At 36.9% G+C, this 27,815-nt stretch overlaps 3 protein-coding genes across 3 annotated transcripts; 1 reads left to right on the forward strand and 2 right to left on the reverse strand.

Annotated features, from left to right (window-relative positions):
- LOC109041142 (uncharacterized) lies at positions 1-7,567 on the forward strand. Its single transcript, XM_072299067.1, has 6 exons — positions 1-1,743; positions 2,935-3,010; positions 3,351-3,475; positions 3,782-3,974; positions 4,859-5,029; positions 5,541-7,567. Exons 1-6 carry the CDS (start codon positions 1,222-1,224, stop codon positions 7,565-7,567), a joined length of 3,114 nt encoding a protein of 1,037 aa, XP_072155168.1. The 5' UTR covers positions 1-1,221.
- Positions 7,568-11,865: 4,298 nt separating this feature from the next.
- On the reverse strand, positions 11,866-15,579 carry Mpp6 (M-phase phosphoprotein 6). Its single transcript, XM_019046133.2, has 3 exons — positions 15,354-15,579; positions 13,596-13,696; positions 11,866-12,983 (listed from the first exon to the last, which is right to left on the reverse strand). The coding sequence occupies exons 1-3, from the start codon at positions 15,408-15,410 to the stop codon at positions 12,695-12,697; spliced, it is 447 nt and encodes a 148-aa protein (XP_018901678.1). The 5' UTR covers positions 15,411-15,579; the 3' UTR covers positions 11,866-12,694.
- A 1,269-nt stretch (positions 15,580-16,848) lies between these two features.
- Positions 16,849-21,751, reverse strand: LOC109033486 (COMM domain-containing protein 2). The gene is made up of 5 exons (XM_019046132.2): positions 21,587-21,751; positions 20,890-20,967; positions 19,590-19,672; positions 18,654-18,830; positions 16,849-17,853 (listed from the first exon to the last, which is right to left on the reverse strand). Exons 1-5 carry the CDS (start codon positions 21,642-21,644, stop codon positions 17,656-17,658), a joined length of 594 nt encoding a protein of 197 aa, XP_018901677.2. The 5' UTR covers positions 21,645-21,751; the 3' UTR covers positions 16,849-17,655.
- Between the last annotated feature and the right edge of the window lie 6,064 nt (positions 21,752-27,815).

The following is a 27,815-nucleotide window of genomic DNA, read 5'->3' on the forward strand; positions in this document are numbered from 1 at the left end:
ATTATTTTGTACTTTTCAGAATTCGGATTAATTGTGTACTTTCGCCGAATTTTGTGTACTCTGTGTACAATTTTTTTCAAAATTAGGAAATAATCTCGAGTTTTCAATTTTTTTCTCTCAAAGTTATAGATTTTTGTTCCTTGCCGTTTAGTTGGCTGCAAGCTTTCACTTTCCCTCTAATTTTGTCTCAACCCCAATCGAATCGGCCAACTAACCGCCAAATCTCAGAATCTCTATTCCATTAATCTTTATTCGGTCGTGCACGTGCCTCATACTTTTCTGTGATATTGTTTCGTCTCCTAATAAAGAATGTTCTCGCGGTGAAAAATTATTTTCTTAGCAGTGCTTGTGTTAAATATTGTGTGTCATATTTTTGCTGAAAAGCCGCACCATACATGGAGTTCGTTGTTGGCGAAGAGGTAGAGATTGACGAGGAATGCTTATGGATAAATGACTCTCGTAAGTTCCAAGTACACACATGTTTTCTGAACATAAGTCCTCTAAAGTGACATACATCAGTGACTAATTTTTCTAGTCACCTCCCTAGACTTAATAATTTCTCTAGGAGCCTACCCCTGATTTCAGCAGCAAGATCCCGCACCGCCAGCTGGATCATGATCTCACGGCAGTGACCGCACTTAGCTGTCTTGCTGTGAGAGAATAACAGAATAGGAAGAATCAGCAATTTCAGCAAGAAATTTTGAATTTGCCCCGTATTATGATACTATAGCATTTGCCCCTTTATTAGTTCCGAGGCTACATCTCAACTTGAAGCATCTGTGCAGGTAGCACTGAGGCAGCATTGCAGCGCCAGTACCCTGATCAGTTCCCAGCCTTGATTTCAAACTTTTGTGATAAGACAAGGCTCAGGAAGAATCAAGCTACCTGATTAGTCGGCTTTGGCAGTCGAACCCCATGTCACATGGACATGTGGTAAGGTATTTGTAATGCGAGGCGAGAGGTGACTCTAACTTCCTATCAACTCCTGACGTTGGCATGACAATGACAATGGCCAAACCAACCAATTCCTTAACTCCATTCTGCCCTAGTTTTATCTTATTTTGTTGGCAAAGTAATAATTGCAATGCTCAGGCTGTTGACTTTGAAGTCTAGCTAAGTGAGATAACGTGTGTAGACATACGTGTGAAAGAGTATGAAGCCATTGGAGTGGATGGTCACCCTATATCTGCAAGAGGAGTGTCCTCAAAGTATATTACAATAATGCCTCTTACCAAGATTGGCAGGCAGACACCACTCATGTTTCATAACATTTTCTTTTTCTTTTTAGAAGCATATGAGCTCTCCATTCCTGAAGTCCAAGACTACCCAGAACCTTTTTTCCCAATTGTTGAAGTTCTTGTGCCGCCCATGTACGAGCAAAACGAAAATGCTACGGCTGCATCCATAAACAATGTAGTTGTCACAGAAGCGGAAATACATTTGTCGCCAACCCCAAGTCAAAATGAAGACGCTACAGCTGCCTCTATAAACAATGAGGTTGTCACAGAAGCGGAAATACATTTGTCGCCAACCCCAAGTCAAAATGAAGACGCTACAGCTGCCTCTATAAACAATGAGGTTGTCACAGAAGCGGAAATACATTTGTCGCCAACCCCAAGTCAAAATGAAGACGCTACAGCTGCCTCTATAAACAATGAGGTTGTCACAGAAGCAGAAATACATTTCCCGCCAACCCCATGTCAAAATGAAGACACAGTGCCACCACATTCCATCGACAATGAGGTGAGTGCAAAATGATAAACCTGATGAGAACCGAATAATGTTTTTGGCTACACTGCATACTTTTTCCCCTCGGCGACTCATGGATGTATTTGCTGTAAAGAGTGGGCGGTGAAATTTGGCAGTTTTTTACATGTAAAAATATTTACCGCAAAAAATATACTTACGACACCTCTTCTCTTTTGTTTACAGCTAGAGATTATTAACTCGGTTGAGATAGATGAAGCCTTTAAAGAGCTTGAAAGTAGGGCGCTCCATTTCCGTCAAAAAAAGATAGAGGTAATAGAGAATCTAAAAATGGAAGTGGAATATTGGAAGAACAAGTATTTGAACGAGAAAAAATTAACTGAGGATTTACAGCGGCAATTAAACTTTTTCCAAGATGAAACTAAAAGCAGAAAAGATGATGGCTGGAAAAAGCTGCATGACTTTTTTGACAACATTATTTGACTATTAAAAGTAATATTCTTTGTACTTCTATCATTTTTATTCTCACTAATTCTAATCAAGTACAGACTCAAAGTATCTCATGCACGTTCAGATCTTCACAATCGACAGTCCTGTGCTTTTAGTGATTAATTTCTCTCTTTGAATGTCAGCTTGTACGAATCCCTCCCTCTCTCATACCCACTGCCTAATTGTATTCATAAGTAACCTAAAGTCATTCATTAGTAGACTCTCATGATGATGTCTCTCTTAAGATGATGTCGCTTTACGCCATACACTGATTAAAGCAAGTACGTGCTATGAGTAGGGGTCTAGGGAGTTCTAAACATGACCTTTTTCAGCAATTATTCTTCCTGTAAATTTCCAGTTTTACTTTTCGTAATCTTTTGAATTTATTTCCATTTCACAAGGAGAAAAAGGAAAGAAAGGTACATTACTGTCAACAAAATTTTTCATTTTTAAAAGTTGGCTTCATGTTTTACATGGATCAAGAGAACATGCTGAAACAATGCGTGAGAACATTCCAGTTAAAAATGCATTATAGTCTCAGAGTTGAGTGAAGTGATTTTAAAGTATCAAATAATGTGGATAATCACTAAGTAGTTTTCATATAATTTTAATGAGCAAGAAATGCCTGACAAATAATGAGTTGTTGAAGGTAGGAATTCGAGAAAGCAAGATTATGAGATGGTGAATTTTGCGCGTAAAAAATTGAAGTTAATGCAGTGCTTGTTTTATATCTTCCAGAGTCTGGTATCTGATACACTTCAATCTAGTCAACCTAATGGTGCTGATTCCCCCAAGCATCCTATTTCTGCACCTGGTAAGTGATTAACTGAATAAGACATTCAATTTTTGTTAGACTCTCTTCTTTCTCTAGATCTTTTTTTTTAAATGTACAAGTCAGAGCTGTACAGAGGTTTCAAAAACATTAATTTTACAGTAAACAACTGTAATAGTTATCCTGAACTTATTTAAGTATGACTTTAGTCTTTTAATATTCATTGAAACAGGTGCAGCTAAACTTTTTGAAACTTGAATGCCCTAAAAATCAAGCTATCAGCAAGTCTTGTCAATTGAATGAAAGGAATACACACAATTTTTAGGGGAAGATTTAACTGCTGTGCTGTGAAATTCTTATTTATTCTGACTTATATTTTCAGTGTTCGAACAAAGAGCGGCCGTCTATCGGTTTTGTAAAGTATCTAAGTTGTGGAAACAAACAGGAACAGGTGCCATACAAATATTGAAGGATCCAAAGTACAGACTACTTTTCAGGAAAGACAAGGTAACCATTTGCAACACATCTGTGCCTGTCTATTCACATTTGTTCAATTTGTAATAAAAAAATAAGGGCCACTGACCCTCAGAAGTTTTTCTATAAAATAACCTCTCTTTGCTTCCTTGAAAAAATGTATCTTTTTGGAAAGGACCAATCAAATGATTCGTTTCACTGGTGAAAAGTGAATTTTATGTTATTCTCTACATCAATTATTGAGAACTGACTGGGGAACTGAAGAATCTTAAAGATAAATTGCTTTTCTATCTCATTTGGTGTGTTGTATTTCTAAACTAGGAAGTATCTTTGTTGCAGGTTCATAAAGCTGCTTTGAACATTATCCTAAATCGAGAAATGAAATTGATATCTATGAAATGCGCAAGCGCTAAAATGCTTTTTGCTCCAAACTTAGCCCCATATCATGAGCAATTGGCTTTCAAACTGGAGGATGAAAGGTCTATGACTCAGTTTACAAACTTTTTTAACCGTTGTATCACAGAAATTGATGGTGAGAATAATTTACCTGTAGTACTTTTCTCATGCTTTGTAGCAACTTTCCCCTAAACACGAGTTTTTCCTACAGCCAATATATGCCGACAAACCTTATTCTGAGCTGTAGATTAATCTGTGACAGTCCAGTAATAATATTTCCATGAACTTCTATACTGGAGCATACTCAGTTGAGATGAAAGGGAATGACACTGATACCTGATACTTTCTAACAGTTTTCAGGCAAATAAATTTTTATCTAAGATGATAACACCCAAAAATTATCAATGCCCTTGACGTAGTACATTTTTAAGACAGAACGAATGAGATAAAATTTGCTGTCTATCTTATTTCACAATGACCATTAAAATTTTGAGTTTTCAATTGTTATAAATTCAGGTACGGTGATAATGGGCCTGTTACACAATTTTTTTTTTTATCACTGTTGATGACTTTATCACCCAACGATGAAGAGTCCAGGTTGGACATGTACTGTGACGTCACAAGCGCGGCAGACTCGTGCCCGCGTAAAAGTGACCTTTTTGAATGGATTGGTTCCAAAAACAGCTTTTTTTTTAGTTTGAGAGTTGATTTCAAGAATTTTTAATAGCACCATCGTTCTTTTCGTGAAATTTTCCATGAGGATTGCTAGTCAATTCGCCAATCCCCGCACCTTGCTGCAGGCCCATTGTCAGATTCTGCACTCGGTAAAATATTGAATGAGAACAGGTTGGTCGTTCCAGTCCAATTAGATGAGAAATCTATTAATTGTCTGATTTTTCATCCATATCTTTCATACTCTGTAATTGCTTAATGCCTTTTTTCATAATTCTTAAATTGACAAAAATGTTGACCTTTATTTTCTGTTATTTTCCTTATTTCTTTTTTCTTCTCGTTAAATAGGCAGGGTCCTCTCTTTGGATGATGCAATTGAGATTGATCCATTGTACTTTCCTGATTCTAACAAGACAGAAGTCCCCTCCGGCAGCGAAAAGCAATCAAAAAAACGGACCTTCTTTGAAATTTTTGATCAACCCAAGAAAGGAAATAAGAAGATGAAGAAAAATGAAGAAGGTAGTCAGTTTTTCATGTTTTCTCAAATTTTAACTGCACGTACCTATTAAGTAGTTTATAGACTGTTCATTAATTATGCAATGCTGCACAAGGGGTCCATTGCATTATGCATGCGTAATGAAGAGAAGAGAGTCATGCCATGTTTACGATAAAGTGTATCTATTTATTTCCAAAGTATAGGCATGAACCCCAACGATTCAAATGAGTAATTAAAGTATGGACATAAAATCCTCTTCTTCAGGGAGGAGAGAAACATGCCTGTATACTTTGCTTTCACTATTCTAATAATCTAAGAATGAAAAAATAGTAATTTGGAGTTCATTGTGCAATCTTCATTTCTGTTGTATTGGAACAGAAGAGATTCAGTACGACATTTGTTGACATATTACCAAACGCTAATTCCTTTTAACGATCAACCTCATGGCTTGCTAGTCTGAAACTAAGTAGAAAAGGGAAGAACATTGCTTGTAATTTATTTCACTCATAGTCGGTTTTTTGTTTTTTCCTGCAGGTGAAGAATCGATTGAAAGTTCCAAAGAAAAAAGAAAACCGAAAGCTTGCGTGGATACCAAGCGAAGACCACTCAAATTTCAAAATGCTTGGATGTCAAATGAAACTACGGCAGCCTGGTTAAAAAAAGAAAAGCAGAAGTCACCTGCTGGAGATGATATGGCAAGTTGTAAGTACTGTAATTGCAGAATGAAAGCTCATTTTGCACTGATTAAGAGGCATGGGATTTCTGAAAAACACTTGCATAACGCAGCAAGTTATGGAAAATCTCCAAAATTGAAAAGAGTGATGAAGAAAGGCTGGTTCAGAGCCTTAGTTCGGCGAATTGAGTTGAAATTGCTAGCATTCTTAGCTTGTGAGCAACTCCCATTAAATCTTCTTGACACTCTTACTCCGTTTCTGCAAAATCTTTTACCAGATGTACCTGAGTTGCAAGCTGTAAAATTGAAACGAACCAAAGGAACCAAAATGTTGAAGTCTTGCTTGGCTAGTGTTTTCCAAGAGCAGCTTTTGAAAAACTTGCGTGGACAGGGTTCTTTTATCGCCTTAATATTTGACGAAACTACTGACATTACAGCAGATAAGCAGCTGTCCTTCGTAACAATTTACGTTGACAAAAAAACCCAAGAAGTCAAGACTAGGTACCTTGGCTCTGTTCAGCCTTCAGGAGGAACAGCTGAACATACTGTTAATGCTATCAAAGAATTCCTAGCTTCGCAAAAAATTTCATTGCAGAATATTGCTGCGATGTCTGCAGATACTTGCAACGTTAACTTTGGAGTTCACGGTGGTGTTTTTGCCTTACTAAAAAGAGATTTGCCTCATCTTGTAACGCAAAAGTGCAGCTGCCACCTAATTCATTTAGTTGCGCAACATAGTACAAAAGAAATTCCCACTCAAGTAGAAGAAATGCTGCGAAAAATTGCTGCCCACTTCCACAGAAGTAGCATGCGACAAGAAGAATTGCAGAAAATCCAAGAGAAAATGAAGTCTTTACTTCATAAAATGTTATCACCCAGCGATACCCGATGGCTAGCTAATGAAGCAGCAATTAACCGAGCAATTGAACAGTATGAGGAACTTAGAACATACTTTAAAAATTTTGTAGCAACGAACAAGGATCATGCTGATGGAAATTTTATCAACAGTATCCTTTCCAATGAGTGTACCCTTCCATATTTAGAAGTGATGGCCTATGCTTTAAGTTATTTGACCAACTTCAATACCCTTTTTCAGTCAACTGACTGTCTTTTGTACAAGTTGAAAGATGAAGTTCATTTTTTGCTCAAAACTTTCACTTCTTGGTTTATTCAAAAAAGATACCTTAAAAAAGACATGAACTACTACACATTTGATCACACGATTCCAGAACGATTTGTAAAATTAGATGATTTAGATCACGGGATTAAAGGTCACGACTCATTTCTCCAAATGAAATACTTGCCAAACATGAGAGATAAAGTAGAATCTTTCTCTAAAACTATTCTTAGTTTTTATGTGAAATTAGTCAATGAAATCAAAACGAAATTTAGTTTTGTATTCACAGATCCACTGTACAATTTTTTGAAAGTCGTAAACCCCGACCAAGAAGTTGCAGCAGAAATTCGATCACTGAGTCCTATCTTTTCACGGTTTCCTTACTTAAAGGAACTGGTAGACTATCACAAAGCAGATGTAGAGTGGAGTACGTATTTAAGTTGTAATTTTGAGAAATTGAAAGAAATGAAAGATTTTTCAGTTGCCAAATATTGGAAAAAAGTTCTGCAGAAGAAGAATTATAATGGTTCTCTAATGTTTCCCAACCTTAAAGTGGTCATGTATTTGCTGCTTATATTACCTTTTTCAAATGCTTGTGTAGAGAGAATTTTCAGCCAGGTAAACTTAATCAAAACAGCATTGAGGAACAGCATGGATAATGACACTCTAGATGCCTTGTTAGTCGTTAAGTATGCTGTCGAGGCTGAATTCGGCAATTGTATCAACTTCGAGCCTTGTGAAGACATGATTTCGATGAAAGTTTCCTATTAGATAAATAATTTTTCTTGCTATCATTTAGCATCTTGCAATTTACATATTTTTCTGAGATCAGAACTGAACCAGAAAACTTTAGGTTAAGCTGTCACATGAGACGAAACTTTAAATGATTGATACTCATCATTAAGTTTTCATTCTGGTTAATGTATACCAATGTTTTCTTTTAACTGCTTTTGTTAAATTTCCTGTCATATTCACTGTTCAATTTCCTCTGATATTCACCGTTCAATTTTCATTCTGGTTAATGTATACCATTATTTATTTTAACTACTTTTGTTCAATTTCCTTTGATACTCACCGTATTTTCATACTGTGTATGAACTGTACCAGCCTCTCACCAAGTGCTTTAACTAATAAATTTGTGTTTTGTTATATTCAATTTGACTGAGTTAGGCTAGTTATACTTAGGAAAAAATCAGGATTTTAATTAAACTCACTCTCATGTGATGAAAGTTTTTTAGTATTTAAAGTGAGTATTTTTATGCCGGTTTTTTCCCAAGTTTTTGTAAGGCTTTTGGGTACCAAAGTAGTTTTAATGCACCCAACTATATAGACTGAATAATTTTGAGGCTCTAACAGTCATGGTTGTTGGGACAGATAGCTCTTTTGCTGTATGTTTTGTGAGGCAAAGTTTGTAAAGACCCACCGAATAGGACATCTCAAATATGTCTCAACTTCACTCATCTGACCTGTTGTTACCTTTTATCTGTCCCATTAGTTACCAAGTTGCTCACCTATGTATATGTGTTTTCTTGTTTTTCACAGTTACTTGATATATTTACATATGTTCCTCGAACCTTCTGGTTTGAGCATCAGAACACTGCTCCATTAAATATGCTCCATTTTTTCACACTCAGGATTTGTTCATTTTTGTGTTTCAATTTTTTTTTTTTTTGGGCCAAATATGTCAATTTGGTGAAGTCAACTGAATTGTGCGTCCATGTAAGATTTAAGAACAAAACCTTAGCCATTTGCGTATTATATTTGGGTCGTATGAACTCATAATTGTTTTTCTTTTCTTTTTCTATTCACTAATTTATAGTCTTTGGTATTTTATTTTGTTTTTTTCTAGATTATTTTTGTCAATTGTCTAATGTAATGGTGCATTGACTATTTAGCTAATTGTTTTCAAGTCATTGGATTTTGCTTGTTAATTTTGTTGAAACTCTATTCTTTGTTTCATTTAAATTCATACACAATAGAGTCTAAATTCATTTTTGTTTAATTTTTTTAATGATTAAAGAAGGTTAGGCTTACCTCTATATCGTCACCTTCCCGGCAAAGTATCACAAGCGCCATTTTTACCGAAATTGAGTTATGAATAGTTCCGAAATAACGAGATGCATTTACATACGAAAATAATCATTTTTTTTACAACAAATATGTAGAAATATGAATAAAAGTCGATTAAAGTTGATGTACTTTCGTATCACAAGCGCCATTTGGGAGAAAAGTATCACAAGCGCCAAGTTCGGCAACCGCCTACCTTTCTGATTGTTTTACAATTTTTGTCACGGCAGTCTTCGGAATGACTTGAAACTAAATTATTTTCGCATGTAATTACATCTCGTTATTTCGAATATAATATTTTTTTTAGACTAAATATAAATAAATATTTAAAATACTCCATTGAAGTTGACGAACTTTCGTATCACAAGCGCCATGTAAGAGAAAAGTATCACAAGCGCCAAGTTGGGAATAATCGCTCATCTTTGAGATTGATTTTCGATATTAGTATCAACAACTTTTGGAATGACTTGGAGCGATTCGTCACTTTTCGGCCGAAGTATCACAAGCGCTATTTTTATTAAAGTTGAGTTATGGGTAGTTTTGAATTAATAAGATGCATTTACATACGAAAATAATATTTTTTTTTAGATTAAAAATGAAGAAATATGGAAAAAACTCCGTTAAATTTGATGGGCTTTCGTATCACAAGCGCCAATAGATTCTCAGAGTGCCCCGAGAAGCCGATATCACAAGCGCCAATTTTCAAAGAAAAACCCGTTTTTTTAAAGAAATTTTATTAAAATTCGAAGCAGGGAGGTGTGCTGGATCTATATTTCAAGTTTCAAGCCAAACATCCGTCTTTTACGGTCGCAATTCAGTTTTTTGTGTCTCTTGAAAAGTTGGCAAAGTGGCGCTTGTGATACTTTGCCGGGAAGGTGACGATATGTTGTCCTAAATTTGAGGTTCATTCTTCCTTAGCCTTCAGAAGTTACTCAAACTCCACTGTTAACACCATATTAATTATTTATTACTGATTTTTTTCCCCCCACAGAATTAGTTAAAACATATTTGTCTAAATTTAACGTTTTAAAACCACATTTATTTACCCGTTTCCAGCCCAAATTTAGCAAGTGCTCGATGTAAGTAATGGTTCTTTCTTTTCCATTGCGGTTCTCGGTTTAAACAAAGTTTTTAAGTTTTATCCTTACAAAATTTTAACCGAGTTAAAGCTCAACTTTTAATATTTTGAACGAATTATTTTAGTTTTTTTTTCTACTGCTTGCTCCGTTTATTCTCTTAAGATTTCATCATATGTATTGTATTCAAACTAACAAAGGCCAAGCTTGATTTTGCACTTTTCCACTGTAACTTTCTTTTTCCTTTTTGCTGAATATATTATCTCTTTTTCAAAATACTTTTACCATTTATTTCAATTATTTTTTTCAACTAGCAACATGTTTTGCCCTAATTTTCTTTTGTGCATTGATTTGATGCTTATGATTAGTTACTTACAGTTTAAGAGATGTACTTAATTCGAAAAACTCAATCTACTGCCGTTGTGAGGTACTTAAATTTCACTCCAAGTATGTTGATTTAAGTTGAATTTACAAAGTTCAAAACTTGTAAAAATAATTGAGAAAGGTGATCAAACCCAGAATATGTTTTACCTTAAATATTGTGCCGAATGTAATCTTGAAGAACAAATTAATACATAAATAATGTTCTTAGTCGAGCTCGCGACAGTACCTAAACATCAATGGCGCACCCTTCCTGTGTGTCTCTCGCTTTTGACAAAAAATGCACCCTTCCTTTTTGTCTCTCTCTTTGGACAAAATTAAGTATGAGTTGCACCATAAAATAGTAGTATTACATTAAAATTAATGACTACCATAATTTGTCATTTAGCTGCTTTTTCAATCTTAGGTACTCGTTCTTATTCAGAGAGTGTGAAGGAAGATTCAAGTACCTAGGTACACTTTGCTCCTCAGTTGCATTTGAAATACTTTTCCGCCGAAATTCTTTAGACGGTTATAGGTAACTTCTATTCCCATGTAGTTCACGAAATAGAGGATACAATTTAATAGGTAGTTCCTTAACTAGTGAAATGAGCACCGTCCGTGGAAGAAATCTCAAAATAATACCCATAACTTTTTACTACGATCTATGAAATTACCTTCATGAGGGTCCGTTAAAGTATTATGTAAGCAACTTATGGGGAAGGGGCAAACCTAGTCTTACATAAGCCTCCCACTTTTAAAAAATATAATTTATCCTGATAAATATACTTTTTTGAGCTTTTTTCAGGCTTTCTCAGTAAATTTTTAAAAAATGTAGGGGAGTCAGGCCAGTCTCACGTGATTCAGATCTGGGAGTGGCACGTTGTCTTATGGGTGCCTTACATGGGTGGGGGGTGGGAGGCGGTGTCAAAAAGTTCGTCAAAATTGCTGACATAATACTTAAACTTCCCTTTGAGGCTCTGATCCACGAAGACAAGCGCATAACGGTATGTGAAGTTAGTGTAATCAGCACAGTGACTCAACCTGCATTTAATATTTGTACGTGTTGTTTGATAATCAAATTTCGGGTGCAGAAAATTAATTAGTCTCTCTGTAAAATTCTGGAAATTCCTTTCTAACACAACAGTCGAATCCTAAGTAGTGGATTTCTTAAAGAATTTTTAAAATTTCCCGCCGAATTAGTGGCGCAAATAATTTATTAGGCTAAAATTCCCGCAGAAATCCCTCTCTGTTATTCAATGGTTGATTCTACCTAATTCTACTCAATCGTGGGATCAAATTGTAGACTTCCAAGTACTTTTGGCGTGCTTTTGTGTATATTTGAAAAAAATGTGTACTATTTGTGTACTTTCTTTCTCGCGGATTATTTTGTACTTTCCCCCAAAATTTCGGATTATTTTGTACTTTGGACTCAAATTCTGTGCACTTTCTCAAGTCCCGTTTCTGGCAGCCCTGGTGAAGGGTGATCCTTCCAAGAGCTTCAAGCAAAATAAATTGGTGAAAGGCCCAATATTTCACAGTGAAAATATTAACAATATTGCTTGATTTATTGATAAAGACTGCTTTATTCTATATTAAGAAATAATTATTTGCATTCAATTGTAAGTACATTCATAAAGGCAAGCAGTCAAGTTCTCTTCGTTTCTGAGAAATATTTCTCCTTTAAATGAAATATGTACCCATTATAAATTGCAGATCTCCTCCTCACAATTGATATTTCTATGAACTTTTTAAGTGCAGTCTAGCTAGACTAAGTATAGTTAATTTTCAAGTTGCCAACAAATTTTAGCTCAGTCAAAACTGAAGATTATGCAGTTTGAGGCAAAATTGAATTTCTTTCCAAAACTTTGGTCATTACAAACCCTCGAAACATTTTGAACCAGCTAGACCACCTTCCAGCAGCCTGATGATTGAAATTTTGTGTTTTCCGGGTAGACATGGATGACACAAGTTAAAAGGCAGAGTGTGATTGGTCGGCTATGTCTTATCGATGCTTTGTTGTACCTACGTCAGGTGGAACTCACGACAAGCTAAAGGCACCTCTTAAGTTTCCGACAGTATGTCCTCCATTCCACCTGACAAAGGCACAACAAAGCAGCAATGAGACATAGCAGACCAATCACGCTCCGCCTTTTAACCTATGTCATCTATGTCTACCCGACAAACACAACATTTCAACGATCAGGCTGCACATAAGTTTACCTTTATCTTTTGCTTGAGTGAATATTGTTATCCATGAAGGCATTAGAGAAGGGTAGACTTATAAGAAACAGTCTTTTTATATGTCCCAAGTCATACAGACAATAATATTTTGAGCTTCATTATTTGAACAATTAATACTAAAGTACGCACCACATTAGGAGAGAAATGCAAATTATGTATCACTAAGCCTCATTTTTTTCCTGTCCGGCTCTTTGTCATTAGATTTATCTCTCTTCTTCTTATGAAATTTGTTGGCCATTGTTTCGACTAATGTGCTGTTGCTGGCATACGTTTCAGCCATTTCTTCTAAACTCACGTCTGCTTCCTCTTTAGTCTGGACATCTGAACCTGCCTCGCCTTTCATGAATTTTTCTATGAGTGGATTCATTCCCAGGAAAGACAGACGACTTGGCATTAGGCCATCACAAACAGCAAAGCTAGGCTGAATAAAGTAGTTGCTCCTGAAACAGGACGGAAAAAGAGAAGTATTAAATGATGTTCCTGTGAAAGCCAGGATGTACAATAAAGTGAATCCAGTCCAGAGCCAAATTTTACGGGCGAAACAATAGTGCTTTTGGATTTTTCTACGATTAATTACTAAGCTAATGAAAAACTTGAGGCTAGCATGTTTGTTGCAAGACATTAATGAAATAATACGCGGCTGAGAGCCAATAATCACAGACCAAGATCAATCGTTATTTCATTCTACCATCCGGCGTCCATAATTAAGTTGTCATGTCGGAATGGTAACTTTAAAATATTGCAAAGAAATTACAACACAAACTACATCAACAGATAAATTACAAAATTACAGATCTCTCTTCGCGAAAATGCATCTTTTCTGCCACATTCTAATTTTTTGGTAGATGACTTACCGATCATTATTTTGACAAAAAATTTAGTTTCATTTTTCGTTACATTTTTGAAAAAAAAGTCCTTCAAACTTGTTCAAAAATACCTAAAAATGTACTATTTGAATAACCAAGAAGGACGAGGAATTTAGAAATACGGCAAGATTGGGAGATACCTTTTTTGCAATTTAATTTTTGATACACCATTTTGCGTTTACTCACTTTTGGTCCGCCATTTGTTCTGTTAATTCACTTGAAAACGTTGCTCGCCCTTCTTCCTCTTCATCCAACAATCGTACTTTTTCTTTAGTGCGCTGCATGAACTACAAAGGATAAAATGCATTACAACATGTTTCACAACTGTTTTAGCAAATCCATAATTTTTAGAATAAAAATCACTACTAGGTTCTAAAAAATGATTTTTCAAAACAAGACCTGAAGAAGGGAAAATCTCACTTCTCCACACAAAAACACAAATAAGAAGTAGAGGGACGGTATAACTATGAGATCAGTACATCAATTAGTAGAAACGGAAGAAAATCTTCTCTCTTTTTTTACCTTGCCAAATTTTCAAACACTTCCCTCGCAAAATCAATAATTTATATTCTTACAGAAATCTGAGGTAGGGTTGTTCTAAAAATTTTGGGTCCACCTCAGCAATACTTCCAATAGGAAGAGACTGACTCACACTGGTTGATGTTTTTTGAATTTGCAAACCCAGGGGGCAGAAATGGTTCAAATGCCCAAGAGGTTGTAGTTAACTGAAGGAATTCAAAAGCTCATGAGGAAATTTTTCGATTAAAGCTATTTATTTTTGTAATGGGGTAAAAGTTAGGAAAACAACAAAAAAAAGATAAAAAAAAGAGTGCTGATTTTTGAAATTTTTTAACACAAGGTGTATTTTGGAATTTAATGCAGAACAAAGACATTTTTCAGCAGAGACTACGACTAATTATGGCTTTAGAGAATTTTTTTTTTTTAATTTTTTGTACCTCAGCAAATTTGCACTGTTCATGTGTGTAGAATGTACACCTGTGCACATGTTTTACCTTGCAAATTAAGAATTTAGCTGCGTTGTCGACAGTGTTCCAACCCCACGAGCGCCATGTCGCCAAATGCTCCTAAAAAATTGGCCATGGCCCCTAAAAAATGAAGACCCTGCGCCAAACGTGGCCCCTAAAAAATTGTCGCAATCTTAAATTACGGTTTGATGATTTCAAGATTTTTTTCAGTCAGCCTGGACTGAACGCGCATAGCAAGCAGTTGCGCGCGGAACCTCGTCGCGGCAGCGGCTCGGCAGATCGAGAATCGCACTACTTATCGTACATACTATAGAATCGTTCTACTACTTTTCATAATAGGAAGTCAGAAAAAGTATTATTTAATTGAACAAACTTTAAGTAAACTAAAAGCTCCTTGTTTTAAATCGGAATATCATTCCTTTGGCCTTTCCCTTTCCCAAGGAATGGCTGCGAGCTGCAACTTGCAAGTCCTGTAACTGTATATCTTGCGTATAACTTTTCACTAAATGCGCCGTGATATATAGGCAAAAATTCAATTCGGCCCCTAAAAATTGAACTTGATGGGCCAAACGGCTCCTAAAACTTGGAGGTGAAGTTGGAACACTGGTTGTCGAAGTAAACTATTTTCGGCCGTTTGGTAATAGATTTACCTGATTCCAGACGGTCGACATTCTTGGGCTTCGTTAGGATTACCCGATGGCATGTGTGTTTTATGTGTGTATGAAAGCCTAACGTTTCGACCAAACGCTCAATGAACTCTGTTGGTTGTGTTCATAAACAAAAAAACCAAAGCGGAATCGGACATGTTTCCTTCGACAAAGGGCCTTTGATCTACCTCTACCTGAAAGCTACTTGTACTCCACAGTGTCCGAAAAAGGAAGACTTCTCTGAGAATTTAAAACAGCCCTCGAATGAAAAGATGAAAAGGTGTTTACTTTATTACTTATGGAAAGCTTACCTTCATTTCTAGGATGTGTTTGGAGAGTTTCTTTCGTTTTAAGTGTTTGGCAGACATTTCTGGAATCTTATCTAAAGTCACAGAAATGAAAGGAAAAGAGCACTGAGCAGGATGAGTGATACAAGTCAAAATAAGCTAATATTAAATATAATGAGCGTAATTTATAACGATTTTAAACGATGGTGCATGTGCAGGCATGCAATTGTTTTTAGGTTATGTTTACTTTTACTTTTGAGTTGCTTCCAGACGCTGTCAAGTTAAACATTTATTTACATTTTCATACGAAAATAAAGAAGTAAATATATTTTTTCTATTACGTTTGACAACATTGTAGATATCCACTTCTGCCTCTCCATTGGCTGATCAGTGCTCTGGCGGGCTAAAAAGCGGAGATGGTTCACCAAGTATTAAAGAGAATGATGTCTTTATCAACTATTTTTCAATCTACTTAAATTTCTTATGTACTTCTTGGAGAAAATTTATTGTAAACTATGAAACTTCTGAATGACCTAGCCTCTAAAGTTGAAAGTTTCATTCATTTTCTGGTGCATTTGGCCTAACTCAAATCGCAGTTGATTCAATAGTTAATTAAACCAGGATCAGTTTTTATAACTGCATTTTCACTATTTCATTTTTTATCGAAGTACAAAATATCTGAACACCTTGAAACTTTTTGGAAATATTCATGGGGATAAGTAATTAACCAAGAGTAAATACTCTCTCACATAATTTTGAGTCAAAATGCGGCTTCGATCTCCATTAGAAAAAAAAGAAGTAAGTTGGGTATCGTTTAATAGCTTTAGGCTGCCTCTAGATGAATCTACCTGATTGATGGGTGTATTATTTAAGTTGCATTATTCCTGTGAATGGAGGCTTGTCAATGGAGATAAGTGCTAAAAGTTCTCTGAACATTATGAGGAAAATCAGTGTTGCAGCTTTCTGATGGAAAAATGAGAAAATCAGCGATAGAAGGACGTTTGTCATCCCTCTGCCACATCATACAGAATATGAAGGACAGCTATTACAAATATGTACCCAATTACAAACTAAACATCACAAAAAGCATGAGTAACCCTTTGAAGGTCTGTTACTTGAAAAATTTCACATTAGTCATTTTCACTGATCAATGTAGAATAGTCACCTTTTCTCCTGAAATAGTTCAAGTAAAAGGCACGGAAACAGCAACTAAATAAAATGATCCTCTGTATGAATGGTCTTTTGGTGAATAAAAGAGGAACATACATTTTTCGATTTTGAGAAACAAAAGTTGGAAGTGTAAAAATTACATTAAGTGCATTAAAGTAGAAAATGTTTAAGCTGATGTCACAGAGCTAGAGATTAAGTTTATTTTTTGGGGAATTTTCAAAAATTGTAGAAACATATTACAATCAAAATCACCAACGTTTCCATTTATCAAAAAAATTCTTCCTCCATTATTCATCAGAGGATCCAAGTATCAAGAAAGTGTACCAAAAAATAAATCTTTACCTTAAACATTTCTGAAAAACATTTATTAAAAGTATATATACTGACATACATGTAAAAAATACAGATTAACAAAATACTCGATTATATTAGGGGTTGCAAATTGCGGATGAAAGTCTCAAAACTGAAAAATTTAGATTGCATTATATAAACAACTTTAAAGGTTCATGAGATTTTTAATAATAATATACATGAGGAAGAATTAAAATAACTAATGTCTAACCCCATAGACAGCGTGAGTAATAAATAATGAAGCCAATGACACAATTCTGGAAATGACAAGGATCCTAGAGCAGTCATAAAGTTTGATCATTGAGGAGATCAATGATTTCCATACAGAAAATTATTTTCCCTAAAATTCCAATTTTTCTGGTCCTGTAATTTCTGGTCATGGTGCATCTCATGCAAATATTTTCAATGCCTATTGAAAAAGGAGACAAAAAGGAGGATGGACATTCCGGATTTAAAACTAACAAGTTAGGGGAGGGGGGGGGAATACATCTGAGATCATCTATGAATTCAATCTCGACAAGAACATTTCATACACGTTGTTTTAATGCACTTATTTGAAATGTAAGAAGTTTCAAGGCCAAGAGATTCAAATGAACTGGGGAAGCCCTACAAGGCTCACCAAGGAACAGACTGGGTGTAAACATTCTTTCAAGGCATGAACGGCTTCCCAAGACTGTTGAGTTCAGCCTGGCATTGACATTCACCAAAAATTGCACCAATTTCAGCTGGATAAGGAATGCATTTTTCTTGGCACTTACAATTAGTTCAGTCCATCATGAACATTTCTTCAGTCTTACTACCTTTATCATGAAAATTTTTTTAAGACACGTTTTGCTAGAACACTGTTTGCTTCTTTGAGAGCATCATTTAACTTGCTAGTTATGCTTTGCAAAACTGAAGGCTCCATCTGCAGGAAATGTCTCTGAGGTGTTCCTCCCTCTGATGTTTCTAACTCTAATAATAGTGTAGGGTCATTTTGGTGTAGCAAGGAGCGTGATGCAACCTGTGAAGAAACAGTCCGGCATTAATTATGATCTCTTACATAAAATAGAAATTCGGAATAACGATTTCACTTGACTATTTCAGGGCATTCATTAATTATTAGTGGAATAGTCTGGGCAACTCCTGGTCCATTCAAAGCAAAAATCAACGTTTCTGAAAAATAATCTTAAGTCATCCGATTTTAGTCAAGTTTTAGACCATACTTTTATTGTGTCTACAGCAGAGACTTATTTCCTTATGGGGTTTCTACATTTGGATGTAGTTCTGCCAAACAGAACTATGTGCATTAAGACAAGAGCCCTAAGATCCATAAGAATATATGCATGACAGGGCTCACGTCATAATGCAGATAGTTCCGTTTGGCAGAAATACGTCCATTTGTTCTGATTCAAAAATTAAACGATTCGATTTTTAGAAAATGTGATTTTTCAATGCCTAATACTATTAAGTTGTATTAAGTTTTTGAAAAATTCATACACGTTCCTTGCGGCAAACTTTTTTTCAAAAACTTCTGATGAAAATATCATTGCTAAATTCTTCTATCCAATGGATCCTAGTCACCAGCTTTTATTAATGAAAGTTGCTTTTCATGACCTTATCCTTGATTTATTGCCAGCATAGCTTTTAGGATTTTTAAACCAGTCCATTAAGGAATTACGTTCCAATCTTTCTGGATATTGCTGGATACATTTTTTTCTTTCCAATGAGGTTTCATGACTGAATCAAATAGCCTCACTGTGCAATTTATAATTTTAAAATTACTAAAAATGAGTGACAAAAATGATGTTACTTGATGCATACCTGACTTTCCAGCCTCCATTCTAGATTAGAGAAGTGAGGAAACTGAGATTTCTGCTGTTCTTGTAGAGTTTCAGATATGAAACATTTTTGTCCTTCATAAACTCTGCTTAGTATTTCTGCTTGTTCCTGATTGAAACCTGTTCTCACTAAAAAGTCTTTAAAATCTGTCCAACTTAACTGAAAAAAGAAGAAGCATTGAATTATTATTTAGTGAAAGAATACATGAAGAATACAATTTCCAGAGGGAAAAGTTACTATGATGAGCTTTTCATAATTAAAAATCACATTTTTCCAACTTTAAGTGAACTCAAATATTAAGCTCTGCATGAAAGAGAAAAAGAAAGAAAAAAGAATCTGCGGATGAGGGTATAACAAAGCTGGGATGGACAATTTTCCCCTCATCATAGATATTCTTGGTGAAAATTCAGAACTTTTATGTTCAAGCCTCATGAACAATTGGCATTAGACACCATTTTAAGTAAGAAAATGGCTACTAAATTAATGTTTTGCGAGTCGACACTTTCTTGGGACTTTTCAGAATTAGGTGGAAGGAGATCTATTTGATTGAAGCTACAATTGACCCTTTTTAAAAATTCACCCTTCTTTTTACAATTAAAGTACTGCATATTGACTATGTAAGCAGGCAATTACATATCTAGTTTGGGGTGTTTGAAAATCTAAGCCTCTCTATGTCATTTTTTTAAAGGAGAACAAATTGACATCATTACTTGACGTTAGCGCAGAATTTTTTTCGCACAAAGAAGAAAAATCACGGCAGTTTTAAAGAATTGCCGTTGAGTTGTTTTCTGTTTAAAAAATAAAGTATGACAGGAAGTCTGCAAGGTCGTAAACCGAGTTATGTGATTGCTGACTTACTCCACCGATATTCTTATAATTTTGAAGCAAGAAGAAAAACAAGAAAAGAGTGCAGTGTACCTTCCTCTTGCAGCTTTCCACGTATAAGTAAATTACTTCTTCAATACCAGCTTGAATTGTTTCTTTACTGATACCTAATTTTTCTGGAAAAAACAAAAAAACAAATTTTAGGGGATATTGAAAGTTTGACAATCACAGGAGAGTGTTCAGCCAAAAAACTGAAAGAGAGAGACCACTTTGAAAAAATGAAAAGCTGGTGTTTGGATGCATAATAAATACCTCAACTTGAGTAATTCATTTGGTAAGAGAGTTATCGATTACCTGAATTAGCACTGCATTGCTAGCACACAGGGGAGACACAGAAGGAATCAAAGCCTCTGTCCTTTTGTCATGTTTAATTACGGCAAAGTATACAATGAGCAGAGTCTTAGGGGCAAAACTGAATGTTATGGTGACAGGGGCATAGACAGATCATTCCTTTCAAACTATCTGGACTGCATTTTGCAATTTGGAACTATAAATTCTGGCCCGGTTTAAAAACAACGTATGTGCCATTGATTTCCCTATGCACATAAGTGTTTTTTTCAGATGAGCCAGAATCTATAGTTCCAGATTGCACAATGCAATCCAAATCATCCTGAATCTTTCAAATTTCCACAACTTAGAAACGACAGACAATGATTAGATTTCAGAAAAAATGCCTTTTTCCATAGTGAACATATAAGAATGAAAAGAGCACTTTGTCGAATTTTTTTTAAAAATGAGAGAAATTCTTAAAAATTACAATGGACGAAGTTTTCAATCATGTTCTTCATTGTTTTTATAAAAAATGAGATGAACCTTAATGAAAATTTCTCTGTTATCGAATTTCCTACATCTCTGCCTAGCTATACCGTGATTACTGCTCAGGAGTCAGGTATAAACTATCACAATAAATGGTACTCACAAGGCCAACAAGAGATAATGGCTTGTCTTGAATCATCTAAAATTACGTCTATTCCAACAGGCGGGGCCACGGTTTTCGGCTCAAATTTGTGTAAATTTTAACTTGCTTTTCAAGAATAGATTGGTTTGGTTAGTTTTGGGAATCAACAAGTATTCAGGTGAATACAAGTACTTGCAGGTTCTTGAGAAATTTACCTTTGAAAGATGCTTTGCAATATGAACAATCCCCCTACCTTCTGACCTACACAGGTTGACGTGCTTTCTCAAGACCACAGTCCATTTTCTGATCAATAAATCATTTTTAATGGTAGAAGACAGGCATTTGAGTACCAACTTTGATTCTGGATTACTCTCATTGACAGGAAAATGAGACTTAGAGAGCATGAATAATTTTGATTGATAGTGATTCACTTACGCGCTGCGGTGGTGATCAATTTTTGATTTCCTCCTCTGGATAAGTGGTTTACTATGAGTTTACTGAAGTCTTCAGTAGCTGAAAAAGATGAAGAAAATATCAATCGGGGCTGTATTAATGAACATACCTATAAAGAAACTGCAGAAATTCTAAAAAATGCAGGCAGGGGAAGCGGCGTTTGCTGATTGGCCGAACTCATCTTTAGGCATCACTTTGCTACGTCAACTCAACTGTTGACCTTTGATTTGTCGGATTTTCATGGGCTTTTTCTCCTACGAGCGATGGGCACTTACATTCTTCATGGTCAGTTCAAAAGCAACATTGTAGATTTGACAGAGCTTAGCTATGAAAACTTTAGAGACCTCACTCATCAGTCCTATACATCAGGGGCCGACTAAGTATGAATACATAATCCACTCGGATAAACACTTGACTCTGCGCTGAGCATAATAAACGATTCACTTTCTCTCTTATCACCGCTTAGAAATTTGGTTATTAAAATTGTAATGGGATACTTCTCCAGCAATTCATTCTCTAAATGGAAAATACGTTTTAAATTCTCACTGTTAGGTTTTGATCAGTTTTTTTTATTTTTTAGTTGTCTTTGAATGTTGTTTTAGATCAAGGAAAAATGAATACCCAAAGAACTCAACACCACAAAGCTAAAATAATGAGGGTATAGAAAAACTGGTTTTACCTGGAGCTGACAGGACGAATAAGAATTGAATATTCTCTTCTTTAAAATTGAAGATCATTATGCAGCAATCAGTGATAAAAAAGGCAACTCAGTCAGTACTTAATCAGATGAATTTTTGATAAATTGTGGGAATTTTGAGGTTAATATTTTGTTGTCATTTCTTTCTCCCCCTCCGCTCCGCCAAAGTTAGCATGTTGATCTTGATCTACCAATCACAGTCACTGTAAAAATGCGCCAAAATGGACCAATCATAGTGAGAGTGAAGAAGAACTGCAGGAAGAGGTTCGGTACTCGGGCTCCTTTTTAGACTCATCAACGGTACTCCCTACGCAGTTCGGTACTCGGGCTCCTTAATTTAAACTTATTTAGAAGAACATACGAGGCCCGTAATCAATCACAAACACATTTTGAATGAAATTTACTTTGCCGAGATGGTTTCCGGAGTTCACGTAAAGTGGGGCTATTTTCACATACGCTACTGCTCGTTACTGCTCACGATGTTGTCGTGTATTCTGTAATAAAAAGTATTATTTAGAGGAAAAAATGAAATATAAATTAATCTAACCTAATCTAACCTAACCTTACCTAACCTAACTTATCCGAGCATTGCCTTACGTAGCCCAACCTAAGGTAACTTACCTGACGTAACGTAACGTAACCTAACCTACAGGACTACAAGTTAGGTCACTTCGCGACCTAACTTGTGGGCCCGTAGGTTAGGTTACGTTACGTTACGTCAGGTAAGTTACCTTAGGTTGGGCTACTCAGGCTTGTGGATATTGGGTTTACGTAGGCGCCGCGTCAAATCATGGCGTATGTTCTTCTAAATAAGTTTAAATTAAGGAGCCCGAGTACCGAACTGCGTAGGGAGTACCGTTGATGGGTCTAAAAAGGAGCCCGAGTACCGAACTACACCCAAAAGGGCGCCAAAATGGACCAATCGCAGTGAGATGTGGGAAGCTAATGCGAAGCGCGAAAATTAAAATGACGGAAAGTCTCTAGATGTGCGGTCCGTGAACGTGGTTTTATCGGAGTGAGATTTAAACGCATGAATGAGAAGCCCATCGCATACACGCTAAATTTTTGAGCCAGAACTAGAGTACGCTGGAACTAATCGTCAACCGATGTTTAATTAATAAGCTATTAGGAATGTCATTTCCTGTCCAATTACGAAAATTAACGATAAACTATATCGGCGGCGCGGCGGGCCGTAAGTCCGCAACCACGTATCTCGTTTGCGGTGTATGAAAATATCCGCCTCCATATCATTTTTTATCAAAGAAGAACAAATTGACAACATTCCTTGAAGTTTTTGCAAAATTTTCTTCGTACAGAGAAGATAGATCACGGCAGTTTTAAGGAATTGCCGTTGAGCAGGGTCGGACTGGCTCGCATCTGAGGGCGTAGACCCCTGGTTGGTTAAAGGGGCGTAATGTGATATTTCCTGATGAGACATCCCCTTCGTGGAGAGGGGTTCAGAAAATTTTGGCAAAGCAGCAGAAGTTTACGCTATTTTCAGGTTCAAAGTTTATTAATCGTACAGAGTGAAAATTGTAAAATTGAACGTATTGAAGTGACCGACGGACTTCTGGAATTAAAGAAAACAAAAAAAATTAAAGCCACTAGACGCATTCAAGCACCATTATTTCCATAAGAACCGTGTCAGTGCTGCGGTTTACACGAGCTTAAGATGTGGGTCTAAAAATCCATCCTAAAAAAAAATCAGGCAAGAACCTGATAAAAGAAGAAAGAACGAGTATCAACACAGCCGACGACAAGAAAGACGTATTCGGGCCTCTTTTTTAACTTTTCTCCCGAATCTGAGCGACACCTCAGAGGCAGCATATAGCAGGGCATAGAGAACTGAACCTTCGCGTCATCGCGCCTTCAATTTTTCAGATGCAGCACGGACGTCCATCAAGTACGAATAGTTGTATCTCTGCGCCGTCGTTGACGCGCATCCTTTCCCTAGCTTTATTTCCATATTGTGTTTTTTTGTGTTTGTCTTATTCGTAATGGTGCTCAAGCACTGCGTGAATAACACAGCCGAAGGTAGGAGAGATGTGTTCGGGCCTCTTTTTTAACTTTTCTCCCGAATCCGAGGGACACCTCATTGGCAGCAAATAGCAGAGCATTGAGAACTCACGCTTCGCGTCATCGCGCCTTCAATTTCTCAGATGCAGCACGGACGTCCATCAAGTACGAATAGTTGTATCTCTGCGCCGTCGTTGACGCGCATCCTTTCCCTCCCTCTATTTCCATGTTGTGTTTGTTTCCGTTTGTCTTATTTGTAATGTTGCTTCAAACTAGAGCAGAGCATTGCGAGTTCACGACTCACGCCATCGCGTCTTACATTTTTCATATGCAATGTGGACATCCATCTTGCGAGAATAGTTTTATCGCGTTTACACTGTAGATGCCTCTTACTTTTGAATTTCGAAATAAATTAAGGTTAAGTTTGCCCGAGGTATGTTATGATATGTCCAAATCAATAGTCATTTTGAAAAGGAAGAAATATGTTTAAAGGTCTCTCAAGAGCCGCACAAAGGCACTCCCCCCCTCTCCACGAGAGCGCCTACTTTTAGGGGCGCCACCCTAAGTTTAGCCTAGGGCGCTAAATGTGTAAATCCGGCCCTGTCAAGAGGTCTATAAAGTGTGCGTATGTCTAAAAATCGAACCGACTATCGCTTCTACGGGAGTTACACATAGAGGATGAAGGAGAGGGATGATAAAGCGCCTGTATGTCAACAAAAAGGTGACAATTTCACAGAAAAGTGTTTAAGCCTTAGAAAGTAGTTCTTGGACCTCTGTTCATCACAATGCGTAAAAGCACCTCTCTTCACTCCTAACTCTCTCTTCTTCCGTTCATTTAGGAAATTTTCCGTATATATTCTCTGTCGTAATTTTTTTTCTCTTCTTATTTTGCTATCTGTCAGAGGGGCGCGTTTTTTGTGCGCCAAGGGGGCGTATCTGCCAATGGCAGATTGGCCTCATGGCCAGTCCGAGCCTGCCGTTGAGCAGTTTGTCGTTTAAAAGATAAAGTATGACAGGAAGTCTGCGACGTCGCAAACCTAGATACGTGGTTGCGAACTTAAACCATATATTTTATGAAATATCTTGGAAAAATTCAGCAGATTACTTTATGCTATGTGGACCGCGTTAAGCAGAAAGAAGCCAGGTCACATGCAGCGACATACTTTTAATCCTAAAAAAAAGAAGAAAAAATATATGTAGTAGAAAACAGTGTAAGGGTAGCACTTTCGGTAGTGACAGTTAAATGGTAAACGGTAAATGCGCTTGATCCCAAATTCGAACCCTAGTAAAAGTGAGTCAGCCTGATGTTAAAATATGTTTCATAAAGTACCCTGAGTCAGACTGATTCAGGGTGACTCGGCCGAAAGACACACCATTGAAGAAATTGACTGAGTTGATGCGATTCTCACAAAAATTATTGTGACAGATCCACCAATATAGACCGTCGGACAATTATATTTTGTGCATGTTTTTCGGCGCTTGTGGACCATATTTGTGTTTGCTCTTCAATACCTCAAGTTAAGGGGCCTTAATTTAAAGGTTCAGTCACACGATCAAATTGAGCCATCAAACTGAAGCTTTGATTGGTGGAAAAAGACCTGAGGTGAGGATGCGACCAATGAGAGACCCAATTTGATGGCTCAATTTGATCGTGTAACTGGACCTTTTTAGTTACAGGAGGGCGCGAAGGGGGGGGGGGGGGGTTCATAAATCAAAATGGGCCATCCATAGCCATCTCTCACCCATTGTGAATTTGCCGTACCTTTCCCCAGACATGGAGTTTGTGTTATAACGCACTTTTCTAGACTTGAATAGCATTTCTAAGACATTTGAAGATTTTACTTTAACAAAAGACCACCTTTCACTTTTTTTTAAAAAAGTATCTGAGGAGTCCAAAACCATCAAAAGCTCGATCTCGGTAAAAATGGCGCTATTGATACCTCTCCAGTGGGCTGATTATTGAAATTTATAAACACCGCTATAGACAAAAAGGACATAGGGAGTATGGAGCCAACCTATTGGTTAAAATGTGTGGTTCCTGTAGACTAAGGAGAAAATGATGGACTAACTGTCGGGCCTCTAGTGGGTTGCCGTTAGTTAGTCTATCCCCTACGTCCTTTGTCTATTGCAACCATTCGCTTCCACCAATAGAATCCCTCCATATCCCTTTTGTCTTCTTTGTCTATAGCTTTGTCTATCAATTTCAATAATCGGCCCGCTGGAAGGAGAAATTATATTAAAATTTGCAAATCAATAAGTAAGTTATAGCCACGAAGACACGATCCTATTATTACGACCTAATCAATCACTGGGTCTAGGCGAAAGAGGCATGGTCAAGCAGCACCATTGCATGCTAAGTGATTTCTGAGGAAAAGCTCCTGGCTGCGATATGGCGTCGTGGAATGGGAGTAAAAGGAAAAAGAAAAGAAGTTTGACATGTTTTTTTGCCACCTCGCCGGTTGTTTGAGTAGGCTGACCTCTAAAATGAGAGATGGAAATAACTTTCTCACGCGAAAATTAAGGTTGAGTCGGACTAAAAATACCTTGGGTGCGAGAGGGAGACAGCGCGAGTGCAGATGGCAAGAGGTTTAGAATCTTATTAGCTCGGCGGGCTTGCTAAATCAATTAAGAAATCTGACCCTTTTCCTTTCATTTGTGAATGTTTTTCTTTTCTCTTTTAAGTATGGTTTCTTTGCATGTGGTCATTCACAGGAGCGCTTTCTCTTTCCCTTGACACGGGCGTGCGCCGCCGCCGTCTTCGCCATACAGCACGTTTTAAAGTTCCCGACAGACAGAACATTTTGTCGTTACATCGGTACCCCAAGATGTTCGGATTAGGAGAGCTCGGCTCCCTTGCAGCACTTCACGATTGCACGCATATCTGCCCGATGCACGGTGGATCGAGTCGATAGGAGAGGTCGGACAAAATTTGGAAACTTTGAAAGCTTCTAACTCCGTTTATACAAAACTTTGACGTTCTAAAAGTGGCTCCATTGATTTCCTCGTGAAATTTTCTTCTAAAACCACCCCTTAAAATTTAAAATGTGACGAGATAAACATCAAAATTTGCAGTTTTTGTCAAAAATTTTATGTCCGACCTCACGCATTGATTCGATCCACTGTGCGATGGCGGGAAATGACCCATGCTGGTGCACCCACGAAGGCATATCTTCAACCTCGAGTTAAAAAAGAACTAGCCTCTCTCAATCCTAAATTGTAATTAAAAAACTTGAAGTTGAGGTTCTCATGGAGGACCATCTCTGCTCTGTATACCCTCATATTCAATTTAATACTCTCCGTGTGAGGATAGTGTCGACTACATAAGCTAGGTGACCTTGACCCTGGGATAAAAATTACCATCTTAAAACATGGAAGTCATTAAACAGGCACTGTGAATGTGTTCAGGCGATGAGGATTCTTTACATGAAGATGTTGATGGAAAACGAGCGAGGAGTCTCTTGTGGAGTAAGAATCTCCTATCCGCCTGCTCGACCTCAACTTTAAAAGCTCTCTGGAGCTTGAAAGTGGATTTTCAGGAAGCTAAATGGAATCGTGTTTTTCCTTTTAGAAGAGCGGAGTTCAAAACCCTGGCTACCGTAGCTAAACGGAGAACACGATGTGAAAATAGGGCAGGGAGAAGAACGCTCGTTGATGACGGCGCGGCGCAGAGATACAACTATTGAGGACCATGCCGGAAGAAGGGCGTATCTCGAGATACGCCCTTTTTTCAACATTCTGCTTTTCTGATTCTACGTCGAATAGTGAGAGTATCCTCCAAGTTTGAGAAAAATCTGTCGATTTGTTACGTGAATAATTGACCTGTAAAGTACACCGAAGATACGCCCTTCTTCCGGCCAACGAACTTTCTCCTCTTATTTACACATTTTGCCTTCCGTGATATGGATTTTTACCTGTTTTCTGGTGAAAGAAGTGTCACTTCCATTTTGTTCTCATAAGAAGGAATAGTTTTAGCCGAATAGAATGATTATTTATTCATTTTTATTTACTGTACATCACAGAACGTGAAATGTGAGAGTTACGATTTATTGCACATATTACATTAGTAACGTTAATGCAGTCCGAAGCTTTAAGTTTCGGAGTTGTTCGGAGTTGCAAGTTTATAAACAAATTCTCGTGACTCTATGTATGTTTGATGTAAGATACACAAGTACGCGATAGTGAAATCTCCCAAATG

Source organism: Bemisia tabaci, chromosome 4 (genome assembly GCF_918797505.1).
Source record: "Bemisia tabaci chromosome 4, PGI_BMITA_v3".
In the NCBI taxonomy this organism is placed as follows: domain Eukaryota; kingdom Metazoa; phylum Arthropoda; class Insecta; order Hemiptera; family Aleyrodidae; genus Bemisia; species Bemisia tabaci.

Coding starts and splice junctions, on each gene's coding strand:
- LOC109041142 (XM_072299067.1), top strand. CDS start 1,222: ATGCCTCTTACCAAGATTGGCAGGCAGACACCACTCATGTTTCATAAC. Junction 3,011..3,350: donor GCATCCTATTTCTGCACCTG/GTAAGTGATTAA, acceptor TTATATTTTCAG/TGTTCGAACAAAGAGCGGCC. Junction 3,476..3,781: donor TACTTTTCAGGAAAGACAAG/GTAACCATTTGC, acceptor TCTTTGTTGCAG/GTTCATAAAGCTGCTTTGAA.
- Mpp6 (XM_019046133.2), bottom strand. CDS start 15,410: ATGTCTGCCAAACACTTAAAACGAAAGAAACTCTCCAAACACATCCTA. Junction 13,697..15,353: donor AACACATCCTAGAAATGAAG/GTAAGCTTTCCA, acceptor TATCCTTTGTAG/TTCATGCAGCGCACTAAAGA. Junction 12,984..13,595: donor GAACAAATGGCGGACCAAAA/GTGAGTAAACGC, acceptor GTCCTGTTTCAG/GAGCAACTACTTTATTCAGC.
- LOC109033486 (XM_019046132.2), bottom strand. CDS start 21,644: ATGATCTTCAATTTTAAAGAAGAGAATATTCAATTCTTATTCGTCCTG. Junction 20,968..21,586: donor ATTCGTCCTGTCAGCTCCAG/GTAAAACCAGTT, acceptor CATCTTTTTCAG/CTACTGAAGACTTCAGTAAA. Junction 18,831..19,589: donor TGGAAAGCTGCAAGAGGAAG/GTACACTGCACT, acceptor TTCTTTTTTCAG/TTAAGTTGGACAGATTTTAA.